Source organism: Bactrocera tryoni, chromosome 3 (assembly GCF_016617805.1).
Source record: "Bactrocera tryoni isolate S06 chromosome 3, CSIRO_BtryS06_freeze2, whole genome shotgun sequence".
NCBI lineage: Eukaryota > Metazoa > Arthropoda > Insecta > Diptera > Tephritidae > Bactrocera > Bactrocera tryoni.
Window position 1 is genome coordinate 69,319,854 of NC_052501.1, and position 15,238 is coordinate 69,335,091.

Consider the following 15,238-nt stretch of genomic DNA (forward strand, 5'->3'; position numbering starts at 1 on the left):
CGATTTTTCACACATCAGGTATTTGAAGAGTGTCCAGCGGCAGGTTGAGGACCTTGGTGAAGAAGTTGCTCCCGTTGAGATTAGGTGCCTTAGCATAAGTTTTTTCCATTAGGGTCCTCATTGGTGAAGGTAAGTGTGATCTCACCACTTAGTAGGAAATGAGTTCTTCCAGTACAACAACCAGGTCAATAACACTTATATCGGTAAATACTATAATAATATCCTCATTTTAAGTTGATACAAAAGTAGAATAAACCGTGGACACTACCTATATTTAAAATTTTTTTAACCATAGTTAATCACTTTTCGGTAATAGAAATCTTAAAAATAAAAATAAAATGTGTATATCCTAAAAAAATTTATTTTATCTTTCAAACTTATTTCTAACCCAAAATATAACAGTAAGTAACTAGCACGATTGGCTACCATGTCAATCGCGTAGCATGATCCGTTTTGCGTTTGGACATTTTTATATAACCCAGGAATTGGAGTTCGGCCACAGCGCGAGTGAAACGAGCTCTGCAATAAAACAAGTAGAATAAACAATATTTTAACAGCAAAAAAAAATATTTTAACAAAAAAAAAAATATTAAAAAAAAAAGTTAAGATCGGAAAATATATGAATTTTAACAAAAATTTATATTTAAAAAAATAAAAAAAAAATTGTATAAACAAAATTATTTAATAGAAAAAAAAATCATTAAAAAAAAAACAAATATTTATTATACAATAAACAATGCATAGTTGTAACTTTTATAGAAAAAAATTGTATTAAACTAAAGTTTTTATACAAAAACAAAATTTTGCATACCCAAAATTATACAAAAACGTATTTTATACGCAAAAAAGAAATTACAAAAAAAAATACAAGTTGAAGACGATAAAAATTCCAACTTCACATTTGAACCTTATTTAATATAGACTTACTGAATCTGCGGATCCACCTGCTCTTGCTCATTATCGATGTCATCCACCACAGATCGAAAAGCTTGTAACCAATCGAAGAGATTAATCATACGGCCACATTCCAGATGCAGTTTATATGCAACGGATAAATCCGGCAGAGTGGCCAGTAATTGATTGGATTCCGACAATTGGCAACATTTGCATTGGAGGTAGTAGTGTGGATTGTTGAGGGCCATATGAAGTGCCGCACGTGGCGCGCCTATAATATTACGACGCACAGTGGACACATCGCTGAAAACGAAGAGCTCATGAAGAGGCGGAGCGCGTGTAAGCGGCGCCAAATGGCTCACTACAATTTCATTTTGTATATGCAACAATGTTTGTGCAACAACTTGTGCATATTCCGAAGTCGGCTTATTTTGCTGTTTAGACAGTTGCAATAAATGATCTTTCAGATCTTGACGGGATGTGAATTTTTGTTTGCTGCCTTCTGGAGTTGCTGGTGTAGCGGGCGGTGCGGCAGTGTTGGTCGGTGATTTATCCTCCGTACCAGCCATTACAACCCGCGTTAGAAGCGCTTTCAACGCTTGAAATTTGGTACTGACCGTTGTCATGCAATCATTGGCTAGCTTTAAACCAACGATTTCGGCGCTCATAAAGTCCTCAGTCACCGAGATTGCTTTGGAGATTTTGGCGACAAATTCATCTTTCGACATAAAACTAAGTATCTGCCAACATTCCTTAAATTCCGGCTGGTCGCGTAACTCTTTTGAGAGGCAAAACGAGTATAGTTCACGACGCTGTTTACCCAATGGACATTTAGGTAAATCACCAACTAATACGGTGAAAAATTCCAAGAATATTCGTAATAGCATAAAATGTATATGACAGTCGCGCAATAATTGTGGCAGCTTCTTTTTCAAATAGCTATCGTCGGTAAGTATGGCGATAATCCGCTTGCAATCGTTAATGCTCTCCACATACGGACGAAATGAGAGCAGGCGCCGTATGCTTTCAATATCTTCATGTGTCAAATCTTTGATTCGATTCAAAGAGGCAGTGTAATTAGCGCATAGTGCGTAGGCATTGCCTTGAAAGAAGTGTTCCATTAGACAGTATTTATAGGCTTGTATGAAACCATGAATGGAAAAGTCATAGTAGAGAAAAATGTGTGTAAGAAACTTGAAAGCCTTGCCGGATAGATGGAATGCGTATTTGGGTGAAAGTATAACACGTTCCAGAATCTGAAATTAAGAAATAATAATGAAATAAACAAGAAAACATGTTTATAGCATATTTACTTCATTTAGGCAAACTGGAGCCGTTTGTGTTTTGAAGACACAAAGTTTGATCTTGCTTGTTACGTGATAGGGTAATGCGTTATGCACAGCCGACACAGCAGTTGCCACACCGAAAACTAATACAAACGGTAAATGTGTGTAGTAAGCGCTCAGCATTAGTATAAAGTCCTGTAATATTGCTGTATTAAAGCATTCAAAATCCGGCAATATAACAACCAAAGCATGAGGACGCTTTGAATAAGATTTTGCCGGTGAATCACACGCATCTGAGACATCTTCAGCAGCATCCTCTACTTCACTCTCTGTTTGCAGCTGTGGTTTTATGTATTTGCGGCGATACCAGTTCAACAATTGACGCATGTTGCATTGTGTACGTCGTAGACGCTTCTTCTCACGCTGTTCCGTGTCTTCATCTTCCAGTTCTGTTGGTGGTGAACGTTCTGTGGTTTCTATAAAATTATACACCATTGTCTCCACTGCAGATTTTAGTGTAGCGCAATCACGTGATTGCAGCATACAAACCGAAGCCGACATTTTTTGCAGGATACGCTGCGTTAGTGTGGCGAATTGTTCCAAGTGGTCAGGTTGGTTTACTCCTTTAATATGGGTAACAAGTGAGAAATGTTTACTAATTCCATTATATTAATAACGGATTTCACTCACCAGTTAGTAGTGCTGCAGCGGGTACTATCTCTTCCATGTCATATGTGTCCATACTGCCATCTGCACTACATTCGTTTTTCACATAAGTTACTACATTTTCTAGAGTTTTAGCGTAGCTCTCCGATTGTAGTGATTCAATGTGACTTTCTAATTTTTGCCAAGTATCAGCATAAGTTGAATAGTAAGGCTGGCCAGTCATCTGTTTCCTCAAAGCACTTACATTATCGTCGTTGTGCTTCCGCTTTGCCCCGCTGTTTTTTGCGCTGCTCGTGCCTTTGAAAACAAAACATCCCTAAAAGCCAGGTTTATTTATGATGAAATAATCATGTTTAGCCATACAAACCTTGGACACTGAAATAGTTGGATCCATCACGTCGACCATAATAAAGAGTTATGCTTGGATTTCTTTGTTTGAATTATGAAGTAAGCTCTGTATTGCTTACGATTGCAATGCCCTAGAAATAGTTCATTAACAGAAGCTTATAAAAAAATGCAACCAATGCGGAATCAAACAATTATTAATAATATATCGCATGCGATAACTAAAATAAGTAAACAGCTGCCCTGACATTTGAAGGTTCGAATCCAATTTACGCGCCAAATGATCAGCTGATGGCGGTGTTGCTGTTCGTTATAAATGCGATTTTAATTGTGTATCGCAAAAATTAATTTGCTATTTTGGTTCCTAGTTCAAAAACTTTAAAAATACCAAAAATGCAAGAATAACATTAATTTAAATTCGCGTATTGTTGTCTAGTTTCAACCTATCCACTCTAATATATGAAATTTATGTTGTAAAGATTGAATTGTACAGATATTCTTTTAATCAATTGTTGGTTGCGGCAGGTGCAATTCATGAGTCTCTTCGATAAATGATATTAAAAGCAACTCTGCCGCAAAGCGAAAACAATTTACTTTTGTTGCTTTGTGACAGCGTACATTTTTTTATTGTATTGCAAATCTTTCAACATAAGCAAAATTTTTATTTTCTGCAGCGTTTAAATATATTTCTAAATAATATAAATTGAGTATAGTTGATTACAAATGGATTTAGATGACTTAGATATCTACGAAGATTTGGATACATTCCAGCAAGATGAAGAAAAGGTAAGAAATATATTAAAGTTTAGTCACTTGTGTATATGAATATTAATCCTTTCGTCCATAGAAAACGGCAGAACTTCTTTCACTGGAAGCAAAGTATAATGATTCCCTGAAAACGATTGAAACTTTGCAGTTGGAAAATGCGGATTTGAAAAAACAAATAAGACGAATAGGTATCAATTTTCAAAACTTGTTGGACACAGCAAAAGCAGAGATCAAACGCAAGGACAAACAAATCGAACAATTACGCAAAGAGTAAGTGTGTTTAGAAAAATTAAAACTTCTTATAAAGAAGTGATGTAATATTTATTTAATAGGAAGGATGATATCTGCTTCAGACGTAAACAACCAAGAAGGGAATATACAGATGTTGCAAGCACGTCGCAAAACACAAATACTTGGTTTAAAAGCGAAATTCCTACAGCAAATACTAATGAAAATGCGCAAATCACCAGCAAAAATGTTGAAGCCATAGACAATGAACAACCGAGTGCAACGTCGTACAATACACGCGGTCGTGAAATTACACATGAACCCGATGACTATAAAAAACAAGAACGTCGCAATGAAAGTTTGGAGCGTAAGTACGATAGTGATCCTACGCGTGAAAAATACAACAGAAGCAATAACCAGAGGGAACAGCATGTGTCGAGATACAATGCGCGTAGTACGGAACGTGCTGGAAATTTCCGGAACGCCACAAGAGATTATAGTCGGAGTCATGATAGCAGAACAGTTGATAGGGGTCATAACATTAAAAATAAAAATTTTTACAGCGAAACTGAAAAAGAATCATATAACAGCACAGACGACAGACGACAACATTCCTATGATAGATTGGGCGACCGTTCAAGGTATGTTTCTGAATTGTTTATTGGTAAATTGAGAGATTAAGTGAGATTTTTTATTAATTCAGATATCACGGCAAAGAGGAAAAAACCAAGTCTGAAAGTTATGATGGTCGCCATGACAGGCGTAGCGATAATAAAGAAGCAAGAACCAAGTCTGATAGTTCTGACGCTCGTTATGACAGGCGAAGCGATAGCAAAGGAGCGAGATTCAAGTCTGAAAGTTCTGACGCTCGTCATGACAGACGAAGCGATGGCAAAGAAGCAAGATTGAAGTCTGAAAGTTCCGATGTTCGTCATGACAGACGAAGTGATAGCAAGAGACATCACGAGGATGCAATTAAAAAATCTAAGGAAACGAATGAGAAAGCATGTGATAAAGTTATGAATAGTAATAGAGATAAAACTGTAACTTATGCAAAAAATTCTGATGGCCTTACACAAAGTAAAGATATTCGTGGGAAAACACCGAATCCTTTTAAAGATGGAAGAAGGGAAGATAAATTAATTGAAAATCCCAAATTTAGTGAAAGAACGCATGAAGACACGAAGAATATGCAAATAGGAGGTGATTTTTTAGATAAGCATCTGCCAGCATCCAAAGACTCACAAAGTCTTGAAAAATTACCGGCAGAGCAAAAGCTAACCAAGGAAAAATTAATAGCGCTAGAAAATGAGTTTTCTTGTAAAGAAACGGATAAAAATGCAAATCGTTTGTTGTCGGCAGACGGTATGACGACACCAAAGAAAACAACCTTGTTTGACGAACTTTTCGGAAACACACCCACCAATGCGGGCGATGTAAACAGTAATGTGATTGACTTTCGAAAGGGTAGCGGCAGTTCGGCAACAACCTCTCCCAGTAATTATACCGATACCAGCGAGCCGACAATAATATCTTCCACAGTCAATAGTAAGAAAACAGACACGAATGACTATTATATACCAATAAAAGGAGAACAAAACAGGCAAAATAAAAATGATGTCAGTCTTGTAACGAACAGCGATAACGGTTGTTTGGCAGGTAAGCAGCTTATTTCCAGTCTCACTAGTAAAAATCAAGCTGCAAATGAGAATTCAGCTGAAAAGTCAGTCACTTGTGTGAAAACAAACGAAGAAACGGTAGATTATGCCAAAATAGCCACAATTTTACTATCAGAAGACGAGGAAGAGACTGAAATTGAGCAAGCAGCTGAAACACACGAAGATGAAAGCGTCAAAAATGAAGCCAAAACTAATGGGAATAAAATTAATGGTAACTTTTATACAAAAATATTAGTGAAAAAGGTAGTAATGGTATTTATATTTTAGGTGGCATACAAATTTTGTCGAACATACGTCTACCCAATATTTATGAGATACGTGCACACCAAAGACGACTTCGGGAACTCGCTGCAGCTAAAAAGGCCAAACGCGGTAAGATTGCGGAAACAAACAATATAAAGCAAAATGCAGCACAAAATATTACTGAAGTGGTTGTGCCAGTTTTGGAACTGCTTACCAAAGGTATACAGAAGAACTCGACAACAACAACAACCGTCGCAAAAAATAATGAAGGTAATCCAATTACTATATAAGGCAAGGAAATAATATACTTTTAATATTAATATACATTTTAGGTGTTGATTTGGAAGAGGAAAGCATCGAAGCAAAAATTCAACAGGATAAAAACACGCATAAAAACTCATCACAGTTAAGCGCTGGAATTAGTGCTGACACAAATGCCATTATGCTTAATAATGAAATCACGACAGAAGTGAGTAGTTCAGATGCAACTAAAATCGCTGACCGGCAAAGCATAGAAAATTTGAAGTTGGTGAATAAAAATGTTACGCCGCCTTTGGAAGCGAACACGGAAGCTACGCATAATGATAAGACTGTTGCTGACGAGTCCATAAGATCTAATAATACCGAAAAATCCGGAGAGGTTCTAAACGAAACAGAGGGTATTAGTGAAATAGCCACTGCAGAAGCAACAGAGAAAGTCGTGCAAATAGCCACTGCAAAGACCATTTTAACTAACACTATTAGTGATGCATTGGAGACTGTTGAGCTCATAGTAGAAGAGGCGGTTGTCCCAAATGAAACGAAATCGACACATACTGCAATTAAAACGGTTATAACATCAGCTGTGAGTCCAGCAACTAATATCAACAATGAAAAGAATGAATCTGGCGGTTTGTCTTTGAGCCCCACTACTGTGACTAATACACCAAATAACGATATGCCAGATATGGATTTGTTGACAGATCTATTGCCAGACGTCAGTGAGAAATCAATAGTAGAGTGCATAGAAAATATTAAAGAAACACAGGAATTTGATGAGAGTAACAACGGAATTTCGCAGACCAATAAGGCGTCGGAAAATATCGCAGCTATGTCACTCTTGGAAGAAGACTCAACTCAGCTTAAAGCATGTGGTGAAAACACAAACAATCTGTTACAAAATACTCCAATGGATATTGAAGAAAAAGAATCGTGCAAGCAAAATGCAATTGCTCAGCAAAAAGAAATTGAAGAGCAAAACATAGATATTACAGACGAAGAGAATCTGCAAGCAACTGAAAAACTGATTGAAGCTGTGAATACTGCAAATAAAACTACGATCGAAGTAAAAGTTGCGTCAGAGAATGCTGTGAGCAACTGTGACTCAATGTTAGGCGAAGAGAAGAGCGAAGAAAACAACTACAAAACTCATGAACTTATTACAGAGCAAAAGCCAATTGCACGAAGTGAGGTTGCCACACAAAAAGTTGTGCCTGAGTCGGCGGAATATACTTCAGAAGAATTGCTTGACTCTACAGACACTACAAATGAAAGTTCCAGTGAAACTGAAATTGGCAAAACGAAAAACACTGAAGTTATGGTACCTGATGCCACAAACCCAATTATAAATGAAACAGAAAGAAGTGCAGATTGGATCAGAAACCTTTTTGATAAGTCAGAGAGTACATTACCCAACGGCATTTCTGAAGAAACCGCAAATTCAGAAAACACGACTGAAAATGGTAGTGATCCTGTTAGAGAAAAGTTGGAGAGTACAAAACGTATTTCTGAAGAAACCGCTATTGCAGAAAACACGACTGAAAATGGTAGTGATCCTGTTAGAGAGAAGTTGGAGTGTGCAAATCGTAACGGTATTTCTGAAGAAACCGCTATTGCAGAAAACATGACTGAAAATGGTAGTGATCCTGTTAGAGAGAAGTTGGAGAGTGCAAATCGTAACGGTATTTCTGAAGAAACCGCTATTGCAGAGAGTGTTAGTGGTCCTGTTATTGAAAAGTCGCAGAGTACAAAGCGTAACAGTACCTCAGAAGAATTCTCAAGTGCACAAATCACCGCAGAGAGTGGTAGTGATCTTTTTAATGATAAGTCGGAGAGTACAGAACTCAACAGTATTTCCGAAGAATTCTCAATTGCAGAAAGCACGCCATCGAGTGGTAGTGGTCCTATTACGGAAGAGACGGAGGGCACTAAACACATCGGTAGTTCTGAAGAATCCGCTATTGCTGAAGGCACAACCGTTGTCGACGAAAATGATCTGTGTGAAACCGAAGCTGCGGTGTCTTATTTAATTAACAACATGGACAAACCGACCAATAGCTTTATAGATGGAAATGAAAAAATAACGGAAGTTCAAAATGTGCTCAACATAGAGACGAAGAATGCGGTGGAATCAAAAGTAGTTGAGAAGCAACCTAAGGCAGTCGATAACCAACGGAATAAAAATCCAAAAAGTAAAGCGAAAGAACTTCCGAATACCGTAAATATTACCCCCGAACGTAATGTGGTTATTGAGAATATGAAGCGGTCCGAAGTTTTGTGGAAATTTAAAATACCAAAAATTTCTGCGAAAAGGAAGAGAGAAGAGAGCGTCGATGGTAGTAGTGCAAAAGAGAGTAAGAACGCAGGCACTGACGTAGTTAAAAAAGAGAAACATTCTATTAAAGCAGAAGAACCAATAATTCCATATAAGAAGAAGAAGAATGAAAAGTTAACACCAAAACATATGCCAGAGGAAACAAAGATGCTTGAGATCAATGGAAATATAGACAAGAATCTGTTGGAAACGAAAACACTATTTGAGAACCAAAAGAAAAGTGAGCGCATCATAAAAGAAATCGATAACTGGGCAAGAAGGAAGGTGGGCGAGACAACGGAAATTTTTGAAACAGAAAATCAAATAGAATATATACAAGCACCCAAAGTGTCTACCAACAAACACGACGAAACTGTAAAAAAGACACACAGTAAAGATGAAATACACACAGTACAAAAGACTGATGAACACAAGGCACACAAAGATAAAAATAGTGAAAGTACTACGATTGATGTCAAATGCAACACCGCAAAACAACGGGATCACAATAAGCCGCCAACAGAAGAGAGAAGTACTCGTGAGCGCAGTAGTGAGAAGAGAGATCAAACACAAATGTTAAAGGGACAGAACACAAAAATTCAAGAGCGCCGAAAAAGTCAACCAAAAGTAGAGCACGACGAACACTCACAAGGCACGAAATATCGAAATGGCAAACATGATGTGGGAATCCATAAGGAAAAGAGTCAAGAGAGTGACGAAATGGCAGCTAAATGTGGGCAAAGGATTGTTACAAAGGCTCAGCGTGGTGAATTAAAAACTTTAAAGGTCGATATTAGTGTAAAAGCAAATAATACCGTTAAAAATGCGCTTGGAAGTCATGAGTTTGAGGAAAAATCTAAGAATTCTTCCGACAGCAATCTTCAAAATGAAAATGCCGTTAAGAAAGCGCATGAAAGTTTGAAATTTTCCACTAAGGAGCACATAACCTCTAAATCACAGGTGGCAGTAGCTGCAGTTTCCTGCGAAATAAATAATGTGAAATGTGATATCTCAAAAGAGCCAGCAGCCGATTTAAAACAGAAGAAAGTAAGCCATAAAAATTATTTGGTTGCGAAGAAGAAATCAACTGAGCAGGAACTGAACGAAAAAGACGCTGATAACCACGTAAAGCGCGCCAAATCTGATATAGGCGGAGGTAAAAAAGAAAATTTACAAAAACTAACGGTAAAAGAACTTACTACTACCGAAGAGATGCAAGTTGTAAGCGACTGCCATACAAAAACAACAAATGATCATCAAAGAATCGCAACCGAATTTAACCAAACACCGAAGCGTCGTAAAACGAGTACAAGCAGCGATGATTCGGAAGTTATGTCCAAGTCGCAACGACGTAAACGCTTTAGAATGCGTATTGAAGACAGCGATGATGATGACGAGTATGCAACGCACTCGTCGCCTACAGCAGTGCCGGAACCAACAGAGTCACTTGTTGATGTGGCACGAAAAAATAAAGATATTATCGATATACTGCAAAATGATCGTGCCAGTGAGTCGAATGACAATCTGCCTGCGCCGCAAACACCGACCTCACTACCGATGAACGTCAGTCAGGATGCCGAATATGAAGAGATCGATTCGCGGCTACAATTAATGTTCGCTTCGCCCAAAATTGCCAACAAAACGTCGTCCAACAATTCACTTGCAGTCGCCAACCAACTTAAGACTCAACTACTGCAGTCCAACTTGCAGGATAGTGCAATTGTAGAGGCTGTAACTGGCACTGTTTCGCCTAAAATTGCAGACAAAACGTCGTCTACCGACCAACTTGTGATCGAAACCCCGATTAAGCAGCCAATTTTGGAGGATCGTGCAGTTGTAATGGGACTAACTTCGCCCAAACCTGCACATAAAGCGTCGTCTGCCCAACCGGTTGTCGCAAACCCGATTAAATCCCAACTAACGCAGCCAATTTTGGACGAACATGCAGTTGTAACGGACATGACTGGTACCGAAGCACCAATCGGCATTGACTTACCTCTCACTGCATCACCTGTTGGCGATGCAAAACCACCCGCTGATTTCAATGTTACGGACAGCTTCCTCAGCGACATCACCGCCAACTCTTTCCTCGCAGCCGATATGAATGTAACCATAGAAGAAACCAATCATACCAACACCTCGCTCAGCGACAGCAGTTTGAGTACGAAGCACATTTCGCTCGGTTCGAGTGATTACCGTTTTGAAAAGGTTTCGGAGAATGTTGTGAACCTATTTATAACGCGTAAACGTCGGGGCAAGCGAAAGCCAACTGCCACTATAACAACAAATACAGTATCGGCAACTTAGCTTGTAAGCACACCACGCATGTTGTATATTCGAATATATATACTATATACATATGTATATAGTTACAAAAACTGAATTGTATTTGTTTCTTCACTGACTTCGTATACGCTTATACTTATTTAACGTATTTACAAATATGTATTTGTAAGATAAAATTTTGTAAAATATTCAACACAATAACAATAACAAGAACTCTTGCATCTTTTGTCCTAACGGTACATTCGCGTGGTGTTTCTTTTTTCTCCGACTGTCTTACTTCTCCTTCTACGACTGCTTTACTTCTCCTTCTACGACTGCTTTACTTCTCCTTCAACGACTGCCTTACTCCTCCTTCTACGACTGCCTTACTCCTCCTTCTACGACTGCCTACTCCTCCGACTGCCTTACTCCTCTGACTGTATAATTCTTTCGATTGCCTTATTCCTCCTTTTCCTTCGACTAACTTATTCCTCCTTTTCCTCCGACTGCCTTATTCCTCCTTCTCCTTTCGTTCGCCCACCAAGAATCGCCTCACCACTGGCAGCCTATATACCGGCACCGATAATAGCGCGCCAACACATGCGCCAATCCAGTAGACTATGATGTGTTCCACATTGGTGTGTCCACGACAGCCCCATTTGAGTGCGGTAGCCAACACGGGATTGAAGTAGCCGCCTGAGTAGTTGAACGCTGAAAACATCACATAATTAAAAGCGTAAACTTTTCTTGAGACGGATCTCACGTGTTCTATGGTTATGTTTGAACTGAGCTAAACTCTAATTTGTGTTAACTGTTTGATACACTGCTTGCCTACCTGCAACCACTAAACTGGTGCCGATGAACGAGTCAATGATGCTGCAGAATTTCGGGTCTTTCTCGCTAAGCGCCTTCGAGGCGAGACGGCAAAGTAGTGTGGCGAAACCTTCAATAGCGGCACCGAGATAGGGATGTACCTGAAAAGTGCGTTGAGTTAGTATTTTTCTGCTGAGGAATAATATTTTATGAAAGTAGCTTTTGATCTTTTCATTGAGGGTGTTTGTTAACATGGCGGGTCTCAAACCTAGCGCGCAACCCTGGGGAGGGATGCTTCGAATTCTCACTCTAGCTCGCCTTCAAACGGATTTTTTGTTTTGCTACACAGAGACGGTCTAAGACCGGAAGTCGTGAGCTGCTGAGTGAATGGCTCAGAGAATTTTCCTCAATTAGGTGAACTTCTACAAATGGCTCCATTCCTATCCTGCTATATGGTGCAGGGGCCTGGACGATGACAACGGCTGATGAGTCGGCGTTACGAGTTTTTGAGAGAAAGATTCTGCGAAAGATTTATGGTCTTATGCGCATTGGCAACGCGCTGTACGAGATATATGACAACATTGACCTAGTTCATCGAATTAAAGACAGTGGCAACGCAGGCTAGGTCATGTCGTCCGAATGGATGAAAACCTTTCAGCTCTGAGAGTATTCGACGCAGTACCCGCCGGGCGAGGCAGAAGAAGATCTCCACTCCTTTGGAAAGAAAAGGTGGAGAGGACCTATTTACCCTTGGAATCTCAATTGGTATCAAAGAGATAAAAGGAGGAATGACTGGAGCGCTGTTGTAAACTTTCCTATAATCGCAATAATGAAGAATAAAAAGAAGTGTGTGAGTTCAAGTTTTATGTTTTCTCGAAGTCGTTGGTGGTCCGATGTCGGTTCCGACAAATGAGCAATCTTTTGGGCGAAAATGGAGGGAACATTTTCAGCTCGTATCTCAAAAACTGAGGGAGTTCGTCTGTTTGCAGACGGGCAGACAGACAGACAAGACTGAATCGACTCAGCTCGTCAAGCTCATTGACAACGTTTCTTTCTGGTTGTTACAAACTTCGTGGACAATTTAATATACTATATATATCATCTTTTGGACAATGAAATGATATAATAAAAAAGTATGCTTACTTGTAAATCCGCATTGCACTCCTCAAAAGCGCGTCCCTTATGTGTTTCGGCAAATTCGAACCACCAAAACACCTGTACTATACGATAGACACAGCAACCACCCATCAGTTCGGCCCATGTGCGCAATGCAACCTCCCTAAAAGATGTCTTGCCTTCCACCAAGTCCTCCATATGTGTGTATGGACAGGCGGAAGCATCACCCCAGACCTTGCCCCACCAGACGGTTAGCATAAACAGAAAGATTGCATATGCAGCAACGCCGAAGTTGTCAGCCACTAAATTGATGAAGGAAAGAGTAGGTTTATCATGTAATTTAATAAGATCGACTAATTTTTAAATGTAGCTAAACACTTACCGATTATTAGTTCGAAGCAACAAGCACACAATTCTGCTGCAGCGATCGCCTCGTTAACAAGCACCGGCACAATGCCTTCGCGATCGACAAAACGTTTGGCAAGCCGTCGTGCGACTTGGGCAAGCACACAGTAGCCGATCATGAAACCGGTACTGATACCCAGCGATGTCATGGACATTTTGTTGATTTTCGATTTTACTTAAACTATGCCTTAATTCTATGACTAGATTGGTTTGGTAGTTCCTGGAGAACCTCCAGAGATAGAGATCCTGTAGGCAAAAAATAGTATACTTATTTGTAATACATAACATCATTATTTGTTATGAGATTTTATAAGTGGATTTTAGTACAAAAAATCAATTTTATGAAATTCATAAGTGGATATAACCCTATCAAGATCGGTGTTGCTACGCAAGTAGGGTCTAACTTATTAAATCTCATAAAAAGAAAAAAATAACTTATATATTTTATTAAACTATTTCGAAGCCCGTTTTTGTAGACGATAAACATAACAAGGATAACGTGGAAATATATTATATTGTTGTAATTATTGTATAGTTTTTCACATCATAACCGCATTATTAGCAAATTTATTTTTTTTAATGTTTTTCCTCATATATTATATTAGATTGTTATCCACTTCATTCATTTCTCTCATTCATATTAAAATTATAGTCACTACAATAGTTGTGTTCGTGTTGTAATCATATTCAATCAAAATTTTTGCCGAGAAAACGCAAATTGCTTGCCGCTGTCCACACTTGTCCCCTATTTGCAGATTTTCCGCTACTCATCATTGAGTTGCCGAGAGAATTAGTTCAGTTTGCTGGCGTTACTAAAAATAGTATGACATTTGAATTTTCACATAAGATCACCGACGTACATATGTCTAACACATTATTATTGTGTTTCTACTAAATATTTGCAAAATATTTTACTACAATTAACACATTTTATGCAACAATAAATCACTACAACTACCACTTGTAACATCAATCAATTAGCAATGCGACCGCGTCGAAAATCTTTGATCTTGGGTTTGATCAGCATAGCCATAGTATAATGAATAATGTGTGCAGGTATTGATCATAGGACAAAAAATACTATGTATTTGAAGGTACACTTTTCTAATACTCCAATTTACCCGTTAGAATTGTTGTGACCGCACCGATGAACGAGAGCTGACTATTGGTCGCTTGGCGATCTGTCGACAACGCCGCTCTTGGCGCACTCGGCGCATCATCGATTGAGTATTATGTTGTTTTCCCGAGGCACGTGATTTGTTGCTATTATTCACACAAATTATGTCTGAGCATAGCTGAGCTGAAAGCGAAGTGTAATATTTTTTAGCAATTGTGTTTTGTAATTATAGTAAATAAATAGTGGTAAATTCTTACTTGAAGAGATTATCATCTAATTACCGCCATTTACCTCATCATTCATTTTAAGACTCTTCAAGAAAGGTAATCACTGCAAATATATGAATTGCTGAATAACAAAATATTCGCTTAATTAACATAATGATATTATTGATAGTTCATCTATAGTAGGGACAGTAAAGTCTGCAGTGACCGGTTGAGTCAGTATTGGGCTGTGTTTTCTTATACTGACAATCAAAATATAAAAAAATAATGCCATTTTGTACAAGAAATTTGTTTTTCAGAAAATAAATAAGTTCTAGCGTGTTACTGCACAATTTTAAAATTCCGAAGTGATCCTGTTGTACAATTTTTATCGGACATGCATTTCTTTATATTTTTTTGTAAACATTTCAAAAATATTCAGTTAACTCAGCTGATCACTCTCCTTCTGTCAGCTCGGTACATAAATGCAATTTAACCCCTTTTTTTTCTTTTTATATTTCCTTTTCGTCTAATTTCTCTGATCACATGTGTTCACAATTAGATGTGCATATTATCCGACATTGATAGTGTTTACTAAATAATGAAAGAAAACGCCAATGCATTAAAGCTAACACAAA

The 15,238-nt window shown here is 38.3% G+C and overlaps 3 protein-coding genes across 4 annotated transcripts; 1 reads left to right on the forward strand and 2 right to left on the reverse strand.

Annotated features, from left to right (window-relative positions):
• Positions 1-341: 341 nt before the first annotated feature.
• LOC120772307 (origin recognition complex subunit 3) lies at positions 342-3,335 on the reverse strand. The gene is made up of 5 exons (XM_040100820.1): positions 3,214-3,335; positions 2,871-3,162; positions 2,208-2,803; positions 928-2,150; positions 342-519 (listed from the first exon to the last, which is right to left on the reverse strand). Exons 1-5 carry the CDS (start codon positions 3,250-3,252, stop codon positions 423-425), a joined length of 2,247 nt encoding a protein of 748 aa, XP_039956754.1. The 5' UTR covers positions 3,253-3,335; the 3' UTR covers positions 342-422.
• A 551-nt stretch (positions 3,336-3,886) lies between these two features.
• Positions 3,887-11,064, forward strand: LOC120770303 (serine-rich adhesin for platelets). Its single transcript, XM_040097670.1, has 6 exons — positions 3,887-3,977; positions 4,039-4,229; positions 4,292-4,828; positions 4,891-6,077; positions 6,134-6,379; positions 6,442-11,064. Exons 1-6 carry the CDS (start codon positions 3,915-3,917, stop codon positions 10,986-10,988), a joined length of 6,771 nt encoding a protein of 2,256 aa, XP_039953604.1. The 5' UTR covers positions 3,887-3,914; the 3' UTR covers positions 10,989-11,064.
• Positions 11,046-14,561, reverse strand: LOC120770304 (aquaporin-11). 2 transcript variants are annotated; one of them, XM_040097671.1, is made up of 5 exons: positions 14,402-14,561; positions 13,258-13,526; positions 12,903-13,177; positions 11,782-11,920; positions 11,046-11,657 (listed from the first exon to the last, which is right to left on the reverse strand). In XM_040097671.1, the coding sequence occupies exons 2-5, from the start codon at positions 13,433-13,435 to the stop codon at positions 11,458-11,460; spliced, it is 792 nt and encodes a 263-aa protein (XP_039953605.1). In that variant the 5' UTR covers positions 13,436-13,526; positions 14,402-14,561; the 3' UTR covers positions 11,046-11,457. The 2 variants fall into 2 exon arrangements, with proteins under 2 accessions (XP_039953605.1, XP_039953606.1); XM_040097672.1 differs by lacking the exon at positions 14,402-14,561 and adding an exon at positions 14,239-14,375.
• Positions 14,562-15,238: the final 677 nt, after the last annotated feature.